Source organism: Octopus sinensis, linkage group LG20 (genome assembly GCF_006345805.1).
Source record: "Octopus sinensis linkage group LG20, ASM634580v1, whole genome shotgun sequence".
NCBI classification, from domain to species: Eukaryota; Metazoa; Mollusca; class Cephalopoda; order Octopoda; family Octopodidae; genus Octopus; species Octopus sinensis.
Genome location: NC_043016.1, coordinates 5865745 through 5882120, shown reverse-complemented (window position 1 = coordinate 5882120; position 16376 = coordinate 5865745). Strand labels below are relative to the sequence as shown.

General features: G+C 38.6%; 1 protein-coding gene across 6 annotated transcripts in view; it reads left to right on the top strand.

Annotated features, from left to right (window-relative positions):
* LOC115222454 (neurobeachin) overlaps nt 1-16376 on the top strand; it is a 322620-nt gene that overhangs the window by 134055 nt on the left and 172189 nt on the right. For all 6 annotated transcript variants that reach the window (XM_036511698.1, XM_036511695.1, XM_036511694.1 and 3 more), the window contains exon 39: nt 161-297. In XM_036511698.1, the coding sequence (XP_036367591.1) occupies nt 161-297 (137 nt within the window). The remainder of the gene's footprint in view (nt 1-160; nt 298-16376) is intronic.

Below are 16376 nucleotides of genomic sequence, written 5' to 3'. Positions count from 1 at the left end.
TCAATAAAGCCAAGAGAAAAGATGTTTTATAAACACATTCTACCAGTATACGAAGTTTAAAAGTGTTTAGTTACATGGAAATTATTTAAAAAATCTGCCGGTCAAAGCGAAAAGATCCCAGAATGATTCTACACCTTACTGTTTTTGTTTGTTTTTTTAGGTCCAGTGGCCTTGTCAACATCATGTAAGCTGATCTCTTTGGGACTAGCTGTCGCTGGGACAATGTCAATTACAAAAACTGATCTTTACTTTGAAATGGATGAAGAGGATAAAGAGAATAAGAAAATATCACCACAGGTCAGTGAAAGAATATTTACCTCATTTATTTAATCATATATTTTATACATTCTCAGCTTGTTTACCTGCATTTCGTCAGCTGCACCTCCACCTTTTTTCCATCTCTCACTACATTCACCTCCACCCCCAGCTGATACTCTCCTCTGACATGCTCATTAAATTACCCCACCCGCTTTCTCTTCACCCGATCCACTGTCTGTATCCTCTTTTATACTCAGTTTCCTATATCTTGAGATGCTCTGGCATCCCACCGCCAGCATTTCCACCTTTTCTCCACCTACACCTGTACTTGTATAATACGAGGTAGCTGTTTATCTCTTCCACAACAACACACCTGGGCTTGTCTCTTTATCATACCCTAGTCTCTCAATACCCGATAAAATGCCACATTGCCCTTTCTCAAATACTGCATCCTCCACTCACTCAAGGTGGATTCTTCCTTCTCTCATCTTACAAGTTACTCGATGATCTCACTAGTGCCAGAGGCACAAAAAATCCAAAAAAAAACCAAAAAAAAAAACAATCACCCCGTACACTCTGTAAAGTGATTGCCAAAACAGACATTGGAGCTCAATACAGTCCTGTGGATCATCCTATCAAATCATGCAACCCATGGAAAACATAGTAGACGATGCTGCAGATGATATTTTTTTCCACCATTCACTACACCCACCCCTCAAACCTGATCCAATCTCTACAGTTGCCACCTACTTCCCCCGTGTTTATCATCCATTCAAATACTTGTTCTTCATTCATTATATTTCTTCCTTCACCCTCTCCCCACCACTCACTATCTTTTATAATCTTGTAAACTCTATCCTCCAAGACAGAAAGCCTGTCCCCATTCATCTCTACACATGTTCTTTCCTACTCTAGGCACAAGGCCCGAAATTTTGGGGGTGGGGAGGGACAGTCAATTAAATCAACCCCAATATCAAACTGGTACTTAATTTATTGACCCCGAAAGAATGAAAGGCAAAATTGACCTTGGCAGAATTTTGGGGATTTTTCAAATTTGTTTCTCACCACACCTTTGCAAATGATGGGAACAAGGTTTTTATGAAAAAAAATGTTTTGAAAATTTATGCCCCCCCCCCTCCCCCCTCCTTCCAGACTGATTTCATCCAAATTTTTTTTCTTTGCCCTATGCACTTCTTGATGAAAAAAGACTTTGAAAATTTTGAAAACTTATGAAACCTCTCTCTTGCTTTTGATTCTGGCCTATAATTTTTTTGCACTGCACACTTAAAATGAAGGTTAAAAAAAAATTTGGAAATTGATGATCATTTTAGTCCCTACTTCTTTTATTTTCAAACAGGAAATTAAACTTTTCAATTTTCTCATTACCCTTCCTAAATCCTAAACTTTCAGCATTTTTGAGAAATTTTTTAAAATCACAGTTTTAAAATATGAATAGTCCAAATTTACCAGTTTGTTTCTGTTTATAATTTCAAAATAATTTTCAGACGAGAAGGTGATTTAAGGGCGATTTAACTGTTATTTTTAGTGCATCCCACGACCACTTGGTACCTTCCTCGTTTCTGTCAGTCTGACATTTATTGATGTTTTACAAAATATTTCTTCCCATAAACACATTTTATGGAGCGATGATGCAGTGTGCATTGTTAGATATAAGCAAGAACACCTAAAAAAAAATTTGTTTAAATCTTTAATCCCCACCCCGCATCAAGCGAGTCCATGTGTGATTGTTTGTGTATAAAGGAAAACATTTACTAACAGAAAAGTATGCTGTTAAAGTAAATTATCTTTTATATACCTTTTTAAAATCACTGTTATCCATCCTGGATCTTTTTGGTTTGAACGGCAGTTTTTTCTATGAAATTGTCACCCATAATGAAATTGTCACCCATAATTATGACCCTAGTAGCGATCTATTGCATTTCAGTCTCTTTTAGGATTAGGGTTATGGGTGGGGGTGGGGGAAGGGTATCTTTTTTTTTCTTCACAAATGTAAATAAGCCCAATCTGTTTCTTAAACGAGGGACATATTCATACGGCACAGAATGCTTTTTAGCTCAATAGACGTCGCTGATTGGTTGAAATTGCAGAAATTGAAGAAAAGAAAAACGAGAAATATCTTATAAACTATAGAATTTTCTCAATAAAGCCAAGAGAAAAAGATGTTTTATAAACACATTCTACTAGTATACGAAGTTTAAAAGTGTTTAGTTACGTGGAAATCATTTTAAAAAACTGCCGTTCAAACCGAAAAGATCCCGAGTTTGTAATTCATTTATTCCAGGAAAATGTTGGTGAAATGTTACAAATCAGCAATCCAACTGACTTCTTTACCACTGCAGATATAGAATCAGAGGCGGTGACGATAAATTACATCGATATAAAGGAAGACGATGTAATAAAGGCTATAGATGAAATGAAAACAGACTCAGCTATTGGCCCCGATGGATTCCCGGCAATCCTCCTAAAAGTATGTAAGAGAGTCTTAGCAAGACCACTGCAGTTCCTCTTTCAGAACTTCCTTGCAGCTGGCAAACTTCCAAGAAAACTGAAGGAAGGTAAAATATGCCCTATTCATAAAGGAGGTAGCAGAGCGGAGGCCAAGAACTACAGACCTATCTCTCTGACCTCACACATCAGCAAGGTCATGGAACGAATAGTCAGAAGGAAACTAATCACCTTCCTTGAAGAAAATAACTTGCTGCCTGACACCCAACATGGTTTCCGACCAGGAAGAAGCTGCTTAACTCAGCTCCTGCAGCACTATGACTGGGTGCTGAAACAACTGCTCAACCACTCAAATGTGGAAGTCATATATCTCGACTTCGCAAAGGCCTTCGATAAAGTTGATCATGGAATGATATGTCACAAACTGCGTGATCTTGGCATAGTTGGAAAACTAGGAGAATGGCTTCACGACTTTCTGAAGAATAGAAGTCAGGTGGTAGTAGCCAATGGGGCCACTTCCATTAGCACGCAAATAGTGAGCGGTGTTCCACAGGGCACTGTTTTGGGACCACTACTGTTCATAATGGCCCTCTCAGACATGCCCTCAGCCACGCGGAGAGCCACGATCACAAGTTATGCAGATGATACAAAAGTTTCACAGGCAATACAGAACCCTGAAGACACTAAGCACCTGCAATATGAGCTGGACGAAATATACAAGTGGGCTGAAAAGAATAGCATGCAGTTCAATGCTGAAAAGTTTCAAGCTTTATACTCTCAGCATGCAAAACTGAATGCAATACCCAAGGAATACACTGGACCCGGAGGGATTGCAATCCCAGAGGCACAATCAGTGCGTGACCTGGGTATTCACATGAGTGATGACGCGACCTTTCATGCACATGTTGCTAAACTGACAATGAAATGCAGACGGCTGGCTGGATGGATTCTTAGAACCTTTAGAACAAGAGAACAAGAAACCATGATGGTCCTCTGGAAGACACTTGTCCTAAGCCACTTTGACTATTGCTCTCAGCTATGGTCACCATCCAGTGTCAAGTTGATCACAGAACTTGAGGCGATCCAACGAAGCTACACGAAGAAGATAGCCTCTATGCAGAATGTAAGCTACTGGGAAAGACTCAAGAGATTAAAATTATATTCCCTGGAGCATAGGCGGGAAAGATATGCCATAATATACATCTGGAAGATCCTGGAGGGAAGTGTCCTGAACTTTGGCATCGAGAGTTACGCAAATGCCAGAACTGGGCGCCACTGCGTGGTGCCTAGGACTCCAAACTTGCCATCAAGATGTAGGACAAGATTCTGTGATAGCCTGGGCTTCCGAGGCCCACAGCTCTTCAATATCCTCCCGATGAACCTGAGAGACCTGCATGGGGTGGATACAGATGTCTTTAAAATGGAGCTGGATCTCTTCCTGTCAGGTGTCCCAGATGAACCAACTTCACGGCAGGAGGGGCAGATGAGGGCAGCTGCATCGAACTCTCTCATGCACCAAATAGCAGTTGCTAGAAAGCCTCCATGAAGTGAAACCAAGTAGCAACACCAAATGGCGGTGCCCCAGCATGGCCACAGCTCATAAGCTGAAACTAGAATCAATCAATCAATCATAGGTGTAAAGTTTGAATACTTTTACCCAATCAGGAAACAAAATTTTTGTACGTGGTAGCTGTGATAAAAGGAAAATAAACGTTAGAAGACTAGGTGTTAAACAAAATGAAAGCAATATGTGAGAGTTAATACGTACACAAAGATAGTATCAGTGGGTATGGTAAATAAACAGAGAGAGATAGTTTGATGATAATAGATTGAGAGTGGGAAATTTGTCGATCTAAAAGTTGAGTTATTTCTCGTGACAAATTCTTTCTTTTTTTTTAATTTACAAATGCCATTGTCTGTGGGACTCAGAATTCTAAAATCAAATTTGCTTTTCTCGAGGACTTAACATTTCAGAGCCTTTTGGGACTAAACACATATACATAACATGTATTCGCATTTATATAGTAGACATACATGCAAGCATGCATAGATACACATACATTACATACACTAGCGGGAAGGCTGCCTCCCGGGCGGTTTTCTGCTGGTCACTCGATAATATTTCCACATTTGATTCCTAATTCTAATCATTTTATGATATTTTACGTCCAGTTATTTCTTTGTATAATAGTGCTCACTTACTTAATAGACATTGCTTTCATTATTTTTATCAGTCATAATCTATCTTTTTTAAAGAGTCAATCTGTTATACATATTTATCATTAATAATTGGTAGAACTTACATTGGTGTGCATAGATAGATAGATGTGTGGATGGACACTCACACACACACACACATAAAAGTCTGGTGCTGTGAGAACACATGGGAATGGCGTTTCCTTACTTTTTCAAATATACCCAAATTTAAAATGATCTAATATAAGGATATCCTTCATTCGGCATGTGTTGAAATATGCCGAAACAATTTAATTCCACACAAATATAAGTTACTTTACATAGAATTTATGTGTCAATTCTATTTACTGAAACCTGCTAAAAAGCATATTTTGCTTTAAAGTAGTACTGTTTCCATTTCTCTCAGCCAATATTTTTACATTAGCTGACCATGTGAGAAGAATTGTGTCGGAAGATATATTCCAATTTGTTCAAAAGTCTGTCCCTGTGCCTTGTTCCACGTCAAGGCAAAAGCTGACTTGGCAGGAAATTTTTTGTGTGTAAATGTAAATTCCATTTTTTGTGATACATGTGGTATTCTTGGGATTAGCAGAGTTGATCCTGCATAAGGACCAGAAGCAGCCTGAGCCTCAGTATCGTGATCATGTAAACTGACGATGATGTACTGTGTGCCATTGCAATGTCCATTAGTAGCATCTAAACTTCTCAGAAGCATTATGCATCGTTTTTTTCTTCAGTTTGAGAATGTTTGATGGAAACCCTGATGGTGTAAATTTGTTGATGAACTCGATTGGGTACAGAGTTTCATTATCAACTGTATCTGAGCTTCTGTATATTTTTAGCTCACCAGGGATCCTGGTCAATAGAAAATCATTCACAAATTGTGCTGCTTCATTTGGTGGAGTAACGCTGGTTCTATTTGCAAACCACACAGGGTTTGTGAAGTTATTTTTGAGGCCAGTCTATACAAAACCACATAGATCTGAAAGAGTACCATTTTCATGGATAGTTTGATTTTGAATTCACCTAGGCTTTGTTCAACGAAAATGTTACCGTTTCCTACATCAAGAAACTAATTAGTAAACTCTCTTTCATCAGAACGATCTTCTGTAAGAAGTCTTTGATTGGTTGTCAACTCCACTACTTTCTACATGATCGCAAAGAAAAGATCTCTTTAGCGTTGCATCAACAATTTATGATCTGACACCATTATTTTGAAGTAGAATATTCTCCTCTCGTGATACCCGAACCAGTCGGTCATGTGTAGCGGAAACAGAATCATATCCACGTCTCCGTGCATATCCAGTTGCTTTGCCCTGGTTTCCTCTGATTCAGTTGGCCATCTTTCTCTCTGCTGTTGTGCCTTGGCTGCTAAATTTTTTTTTTCAGTCACATCTCTCTCTATATAAACGGCAGTTTGTCTGTCTGTGTGTCTGTCAGGTTGTACCCTGACCCTGACTTTCAACCGATTCTGATGAAACTTGACTCACACATAGCCCATGTCATAATTCAAAACTAACGCAGCGAAAATTTTGAAAAGTTCCCCCAGTTCTGAAAAAACCGATAAATTCCACATGGGGTCGAGAATCTAAGCTTTTTATATGCAACACATTTTCTGTTGTAGTTTTCGCAACTTGCAATCGATTTTCACCAAACTCATGGTGAAGCTTAATGTTACCCTAAGAGACTTAATTCTGACGTTAGTTTTCCATGCAATACCTTACCATCAGACAAAATCGATAAAATCATGCTATTTTGGGAAATCGCGTTCAAATTCAAGATGACATATTTTCGACAATATCTTTCACAAATTGGCAGGAATTTTTTTTTAAATTTAGAGCGAGCATCTAGTCTGGTCCAAGGAGCTATATGGCCCTTTTTATTTCAATATGATACTTTATTACTGGAAAAAATCGGTTAATTAAATCATATGTGGCACACATAGCAAACCGATTTGTGTATTAAACACAAACCACAGACTGTCTAGGGGATGCAATTGGTTCGGTTGAATTATCGATAGCTGTTTGATAGTTATTTGGGAGTGAAGAGAAGACATTGCAACCTACACATGCGCCTTCGTTCCCTAGAGGGAAAGGACTAGATTGGGATTAGTCGTGGCCTACTAGGGGTTCTTACATACCCGGGCAACGCTGGGCTATGCTGCTTGTATTATATATAAATGAAAGCTCGTTAGAAACTGTCTTGTTTAGCATGCTAGAAATAGCAACGATCACCTAGTTATTATTATAAGGCTTATAGCGTCCCAAGTAACAATACCAACAAATCACTTCTTCATCAAAAAAAAAAAAAAAATGCCGTTATATTAAAGAATTTTCATCTTATCAAAAATATTCATTCAACAAACTCGGGAAACTGATAATTTTCTTGAAATTGTGCCTCGTATAAAAGTTATACAGCTATTTTGTGTAAATATGAAATAAATAAAAAATCGTATAAGTGAAAGCTCGTTAAAAATTATCTTGTTGATCGTGCGGATCTAGTCTTTCTCATTTGCAGAATGAGTCCCTCCCCCCTAATTTTGCTCAGATTGCTTTTAATTTTGGAGTATCGATGCAACTCCGAATTTTAATTACGACCAACCAATTACTTTATCTTGTAGATTAAAGAATCTGTTGTTATTTGGAATTAAAGTTGGGAAATTTGGGTTATTTTAACCAATCAACAGACAGCGTGGCATTAGCAGTTTGTTACCATAACAACCACATGCTGTGTTCTGCTTCACCCGTATGCTGTGCCGATGTTTATGTTGATTTTTCACACTTAGTATTTTTACACATTTTTCATTTCATATTTTTTGGGAGCTCATTGATTCAGGTAGCAGGATTTATGATTTCACTAGGTTAATTTTATTCATAAAAATATGAATTAGGAGTATTTCTTAAACCGTTAGTTTCCATTTCAACAGCTTAACTGAAACTTAGCACACTTAATAGGAACTGAAAGGGACATCGTGGAACATAGAAACTGTGGGTGATACAGATAATTTGACGTTATTTTTGAATTCTGCATGCAAAAACATATTAGATACAGGTATTCTTTTTCCTTGGGACAAATTCTTTGTTGACCAGTGTTACTTTTTATCGTAGTTTACAAATCCAAGCATGAAAACGTTACTCAACTTTGTAGTTTGGGAGACAAATGTCCACTTTTCACACATAGACACACACACATGCACTTATATATTAATGGTGTACATAAATACATGGCAGGTATACATGATACGCATTAAGTAAACCCATACAGACAAATATATTAATACAACAAATTTTTTTTAAATGATAAAAATATACAATCAATGAAAAAGTAAGATGACACATGTTGATTTTATTAGTTATTTCTGTTTATTTAGAAACCTACAATGAAGAGGTCAGATGCTAAACTATAAATTTCACAGGTTACAACCTTAAAATTGACACCGCTCCGTTAAACGCAGAAAATTTCTGTCTTGCTATTGGCTAAAAATACCCAGTTTTTTCGATTTTTAAAACCTCTGTAACTTTTTTCTCCACAACATCATACCTACCTTATTATAACCGATTTTCAGATTTTTTACTTCCTTTTAAAAAATGCATATTTTGCGAATGAAAAAAAAACTAGATCCTAGCGTGCTAGAAATAGCAGCGATCAAGTGGTTATTACTGGGAGGCTTATAGCGTTCCAAGTAGCCATACCAACAAAATCACTCCTTCATTAAAAAAAGAAAAATAAATAAAATTATACCCGTATATTAAAGAATTTTCATTTTATCAAAAATATTCATTTAACAATGGAAACTGATAATATTCTTGAAATTGTGTCCCGTATCAAAGTTATACAGCTATTACTTAATTATCATTAGTGAAAACAGAGGCGAGAGAGAATGAGACTGCAAATAAAAACGTAAAATGTTGCCTGCAACGAATTAGTGTTTATTATTAAACATTAAAAGCTACTCCACAGGGAATGCAATGAATATTTAGATTTGCGAGAATTTGGAGTTAAAAAAAGAAAATTCAATAAACTTCAGAAATTGAAATTATAGGAAATTTCTTAGAACATGAATTTAGAAAAATATTTACAGACAGTCAACCATTTAATAATTGCTTTCTTTTGGTACTCTTAGTAATTGTTACATACCTAATTAATAAACAGCTTTCTCCATTATAACATAGATACATAGACATATGCATACATGCATGCACACACACACACACACACACACACACACACACACACACACACACACACACACACACCACACACACACACACACACACACACACACACACCTACATTACATATACATACATTTCATACGTACATACATGAATGCATACATACGCGCGCACACATACGTACATACGTTTAAATGTGTTTTTGTATATCATCGATCTATCGTTCATTTTCCCAGGCTTGTTACAGAGTTGGATGGAGTTTATTAAGGCAAATTTTTCCATGGTCGGATGCCCTTTCTATCACCAACTTTCACTTGTTTTCCAGTAACGTAATATTTCCTCATGGCCAGACTTCTTGCAGAATAATGGCAATGAATCACACACACACACGCGCGCGCGCGCGCGTATATATGACGGGCTTCTTTCAGTTTCTGTCTTGTAGATCCATTCACAAAACTTTGATTATTTCGTGGCTACCTGAAATACATACATACACACACACATACACACACACATACATACATACACACACACATACATACATACATACACACATACATACATATATACATACATACATACATGCATACATACATACGTACACATACACACATGCATACATACATACGTACACATACACACATATATTCAAACATACACACATACATATACACACATACACATATACATACACACATACACATATACATACACACATACATTCAAACATACATACATACATACATACATACATACATACATACACACACACATACATACATACATACATACAAACATAAACACATACATACGTACATACACACATACACACGTACATACGTACATACATACACACATACATACATACATACATTCAAACATACATACATACACACGTACATACGTACATACATACATACATACATACATACATACATACATACATACTTACATACATACATACATACATACATACATACATACATACATACATGCATACATGCATACATACATACATACATACAAACATAAACACATACATACATACATACATACACACGTACATACGTACATATGTCTGTATTTAACCCAGGCACCACGCAGTGGGATTGAACCCGAAACCAATGTACACGGGAAGCGAGCAATTGTATAGGGAATCCGTTGCCTGTTCAGTGATAGTTGTGATGACAATGATGCTGGTGCTGCTGCTTCTCACAACGCGGTGCCGTCGATGGTGATGGTTATAGTGATGGTGATGCTGCTGACTGCGACGACGCTGCTGTTGATGATGATGATGATGATGATGATGATCGCAATAGTGATTTCGTTGGTTACGGTGGTTGTTGATGTCCATGGCAATGATGCTGGTAATGATGATAATGATGATGTAGATGATGACAATTGTAGTGATAACTTTGTTTGCAGTGATGATGATGCTTGCAGTGGTGGTGGTCGTGGTGGTGACGACGAAGCTAATTTTAACAGTGCGTGTAGACATGGCTGTTGTCGTTGAATGCTATATACAAACGCATAATAAATCTAAATGCCAACATACTGAACCTTAACCTCTTCTTTCCCCGATCCCTTTCTTTCTCACCTTTCAAATCACAGTTTAACACACGCCATATTTCATTTTAATATGCTCCCTCATGGCCATGGTGTTTTTCTTCACAGACACATGGATTTCACACTTCTTCTGTCGCAGAACACATGGGACCAAAATTCCTTTTGTTATGACCAGAAAGAGAGATCCTTTTCTTTCACAGTTGGCTTTGTCTGTTAAAACACACACACACCATTCGAATTACAAGATATCAGAAATATAATTTCTTGTGTGTATCTCTCTCTCTCTCTTTCCTCCTCTCTCTCTCTTTCTCTCTCTCTCTCTCTCTCTCTCTCTCTCTCTATATATATATATATATATATATATATATATATAATTTATAAGTTTAAATTATTTAAATAATTTTTTATATTTTAAAATTATTTTATGTATTGACTTATGTTTTTCACTGTTTGATTTGCCTAATAGTGGTTTTATCTCTAATTTAATATAATATAATATAATATATATATATATATATATATAGATATACTAATACATCTGTTTGTTTTGTACACCACCTGTCTTCGTCTTTTGTTTTTTCGTAAACTTTCCCTATATATATATATATATATATATATAGATAGATAGATAGATAAGTTTCTTTATTGGCCACACAGGGCTGCACACAGATGGACAAGTTACAAGGTAGAGCTTTTCTTTTGGAGGATAAAAAAAACAAAAGAAACAAACAAAAAAAAGGTGGCGTATTTTTCGATCAAAATGGATCGTAAAAAGGAAAAAAAAGAACAAAAAGTAAAATTAAAAAAAGAAAAAAAGGAAAAGGAACAAAAGAAAAGAGAAATGAAAAAAAGAAGAAAAAAAGAGGAAAAAAAGATAGATATGTTTCTTTATTAGCCACACAGGGCTGCACACAGATAGAACAAATTACAAGGTAGAGCTTTTCTTTTGAAGGTTTAAAAAAAAAAATTAAAAAATAATAATAATAATAATAAAATAAAAAATAAAATAAAATAAAAAAGGGGGGGTCGATCAAAAGGGATCGTAAAAAGAGAGAAAGAGGACCAAAAAGGGGGGAGAGGAAAAAAAATTGATCAATAGGGATCGTTATCACAGAAATGTCAATATGAAGTGTAAAGGGGAGGACAGGTGAGGTTTACCCGTGGAAAGAAAAGCCTACGGAAAAGACCACGGTAACCTCGGTCAATGAAGTCACATGTTATATTTCTTTTTTTTTTTTTGCAAATAAGCAACTCTCTGTATTAATTTTTACGATAGATAGATAGATAGATAGATATAGATATAGATATAGATAGATAGATAGATATAGATATAGATAGATATATATAGATAGATATAGATAGATAGATATAGATAGATATAGATAGATAGATATAGATAGATATAGATAGATAGATATAGATAGATATAGATAGATATAGATAGAGAGATAGATAGATATAGATAGATAGATAGATAGAGATAGATAGATAGATAGATAGATATAGATAGATAGATATAGATAGATATAGATAGATATAGATAGATAGATAGATATAGATAGATAGATAGAAATGGAAGACAGGCAAGCAAAGTATTTGGCTGTTTACTTCATAATGAAGGTATGAAATGGTTATGGCAGATAAGCAGTCTCTTGCAGCTGTTCCTGGAATACCCGAGCAAGTGGATCATATCAATGTGTAACAAATCCACGTATGCTGTCATCGGAAAGATCGAAGAAGTAAAACGGTGTAGAAGTACAGATCCATAATTGAGGTTAGATCCATAATTGTAAGTTAGAATGAGAGGTGTTATATAAATGTTTTGCTTGACCATTTTTTCATTTTTTGATCTAATAATATCCGTTGAATCAGGCACCGTTTCTAGCCGCCTTCGATTTCAACACCTCGTTTTCATTCGCACTTCAAGAAGGTGTTTTAGTGGATCTAAGCACTCGTTGTACACACCTGTATATATGTCAATGGACGTGTACTACGTGCATATCCTACACAAACACACACACACACACACAGAGGCGTAGCTATGTGGTAAGAAGCATGTTTGTGTTCGTCACCACTTGGCGAGTTAGCGGTTCGGCAAAGAGACTGATGGAATAAGTACCAGGATTAAACAGTAAATAAATAAATGAAAACCGTGGTCGATTTCTTCCGCAAAAATTCTTCAAGGTGGAGCTTCAGTATGGCCGCAGTCTAATGACTAAAAAAAGTAAAAAAGAAAAATATTTTACACACACACACACGTGCGAATGTGTGTGTGTGTGTGACAAACATACATATAAAGACGTACATAAATACACACTATAGAAGAAAACACCCAAGGTACCACGCAGTTGGACTGAACCCGGAACCATATAGTTGGGAAGCAAGCTTCTTACCACACAGCCAGGTCGGTATATATATATATATATATATGTTGTTGGCATCCTTTTTGTCTCGGGAGACAATGGAGTTGCGCATAAAATAATCTAGTCCGGCTTTTACATTTCCTGTCCTAATACATTTCCTGCTGTGGCTGTGTAGTCCTATCCTGGACAAACACTCCCTCTGGCAGGTACCGCAAATGTAGCGAAGACTGTTCCTGGCTGGTTGTAATGCCATAGTTTCTTGTTGACGTCTTTTCTTGTCTTTCCATTTCTCCTCTCTCTCTCTCTGTCACTCCTTTGTATTCCCTCTTTTACGAAACGTCGCCAATCTTCACGGTTGCCGGCAACTGCTTCCCAACCGCTAATATTGATGTTGCAGGCCTTCATGTCCCTTTTGCAAATATCCTTGTATCGTAAGAACGGTCTACCCACAGACCTAGTACCCCTAGCAAGCTCTCCGTAGAGTATGTCCTTGGGGGTTCTGCCATCTTTCATACGGCTAACATGCCCAAGCCATCTCATACGTCTTTGTGTGAAGAGTGCAAACATGCTTGGTATTCCTGCTTGCTTGAGGACATATTTGTTGGGGATATGATTCTGCCATTTGATGCGGAGGATTTTCCGGAGGCAGCGCAGGTGAAAGATGTTTAGCCGACGCTCTTGGCATGTGTATAGCGTCTAAGTCTCACTTCCATACAGTAGAGTGCTAAGTACACATGCCTGGTAGATCTTCATTTTCGTGGTCTTGGTCAGCTTATTGTTGTCCCATGCCCGTTTGGAGAGTTGGGCCATCGCAGCAGCTGCCTTGCCAATGCGTATATTGAGCTCAGCGTCAACGGATAGGTTGTAGGTGACGGTAGAGCCAAGATAGTTAAACTTCTCCACCTCTTGTAATCTGTGGTCCAATATGTATGTTTGGGATGTCTGATGTAGCCTGACCCATGATGTTGGTCTTCTTAGGCTGATAGCTAAGCCAAAGTCGTTACATGCTTGCTCAAAACAGTTAATGAGCCTTTGGGGGGCTTCTTCTGGGTTGATACCAGAGCGCATCATCAGCAAATAGCATCTCCTTGATCAGGACGTTTCTGATTTTGGTCTTGGCACGCAGGCGCGAGAGATTGAACAGTTTCCCGTCACTTCTACTGTTCAGAAACACTCCATCATCTGATGTCTGAAAGGCATGTGAGAGTAAGAGCGAGAAGAAGATGCCAAATAATGTAGGAGCGAGGACGCAACCTTGCTTTACCCCGTTTTTTATTTGGAAGGCGGCTGATGTTGAACCATTGTGCTGTATGGTGCCTTGCATATCATCATGGAAAGACTTGATGATCCTCAGCAGCTTTGGTGGACATCCGATTTTTTGGAGCAGGATGAAGAGCCTGTTCTGCTTACCGAGTCAAAGGCCTTTGTTAGATCAATGAAGGCCATATATATGGCATTTTCTGCTCTCTGGACTTCTCCTGAAGTTGGCGTATGGAGAATATCATATCAATAGTTGATCTGCTTCTTCTAAAGCCACACTGCGATTCCGGATAGATTCGAGAAGCAAGTAGTTGTAGCCTGGCCAGGATAACGCGAGCAAAGGTCTTTCCAACAGTGCTAGAAGAGATATTCCACGTAATTGTTACAATCACCACGGTCACCCTTTGTTTTTGTAAAGCGTAATGACGTTAGCATCCCGCATATCCTGAGGGACTGTACCCTCTTTCCAGCACTGACACAGAAGCTCATGAAGGTGCCGCAGCAAGATGGTGTTTTTGCCGGCTTTGATGATCTCTGAAGGGATGCCGTCTTTTCCCGGAGCCTTGTTTCTTGCTAGGGAGTCAATAGCCTTGGTGAGCTCTGCTATAGATGGTGGACTGTCAAGTTCGCACATGACTGGCAAGATCTTGACACTCTCGACTGCAGCCTCAGCCACTGTAGTCTCCCGTAGTCATCCTGGTAGTGCTCCACCCATCTATCCATTTGCTTGCTTTGATCCCTGATAAGATCTCCAGTAGTTGATTTCAGAGGGGCTGACTTGGTTGCGGATGGACCGAGGGCCTTCGTCAAACCGGCATACATCCCACGGGTGTCGCCCCCGTCAGCAGCTGACTGGATACTCTGCCAATACCTATTTGCACAGCGTCTGACTGTCAGTTGGGTTTTATTTCTTTCCTTTCTGAGTCCTTCGAGTGACTTTGTAGAAGAATCACTCTTGTATTGCATCAGAGCTGCACGCTTTGCTTCGATAACTGGCTCCAGCTCTGAGAGCCCAGCACTGAACCAATCTGAGTTTTACCTTTCTCTCATGCCGAATGTATCTATTGAAACTGGGGAGGACACTTCAGTGCTGCTGTAAAAAGCTGCAGAAACAATACGGGAGGTAACATCATGAGTGATAAGTCCATTCAGATTGGCGTAAAATATGGGCGCTACGGGTTACCTCTGACGGTGGGAGGGACCTCCATGTCCTATTGGTTAGCTACTCTGCCCACCTCAAGCTGGGCAGCCCCCAGTTAATAAGGTGCTGACCCGCCACAGCCGCCGCCTGCTTGCTTTTGGGTGCTTGAGCTAGATTTTGGCTTGAAAAGCGGCCTGCAACCTCTGCACCAGGCACAACTAAAAAGACAAGAAACTAACTACCAGTCCTGCGGTTGGCAAGCTGGAATGTCAGGACCATGTGCCCTGGAATATCTGATGATCTACCCCAGGGTTGAAGACACAGGAAACGGCCATCATTGACCGTGAACTAAAGAGGCTTAGCTTAGACATTGCTGGGCTACAGGAGACAAGACTCCCCTCAAACGGCAAACTCAAAGAACAGGATTTCACCGTCTTTTGGCAGGGAAGCGATCCAGAGAACCTCGTCAGCATGGCGTTGGCTTTGCAGTGAGAAACTCATTACTCTCCTCAATAGAATCACCATCAGGAGCCACTGAGCGTATCCTCTCCACTGCACCTCTCGACTTCTTCTGGCTCAGTACATCTACTCTACTCATCTATGCTCCCTCTCACTCTCTACACTCGCTCAGAGGAGACCAAGGACTAGTTCTACAAAGATCTCAACTGTGTCATAAAAATATACCAACAACTGAAAATATCTACCTTCTAGGGGATTTAAAACGCTCACGTGGGATCTGGCCATGATTCGTGACCCATTTGTGTTGGACACTTTGGTGTTGGCAACATGAACGACAATGGTTAGAGACTACTTGAATTTTGCACATACCATAACCTGTGCTTCACCACCACATTCTTTGCCAACAAGCCATCCCCACAGGCATCTCGGAGACATCCAGATCTCACCACTGGCGCATCAGCTGGATCTCATCATTACACGGAGATCCTTCTG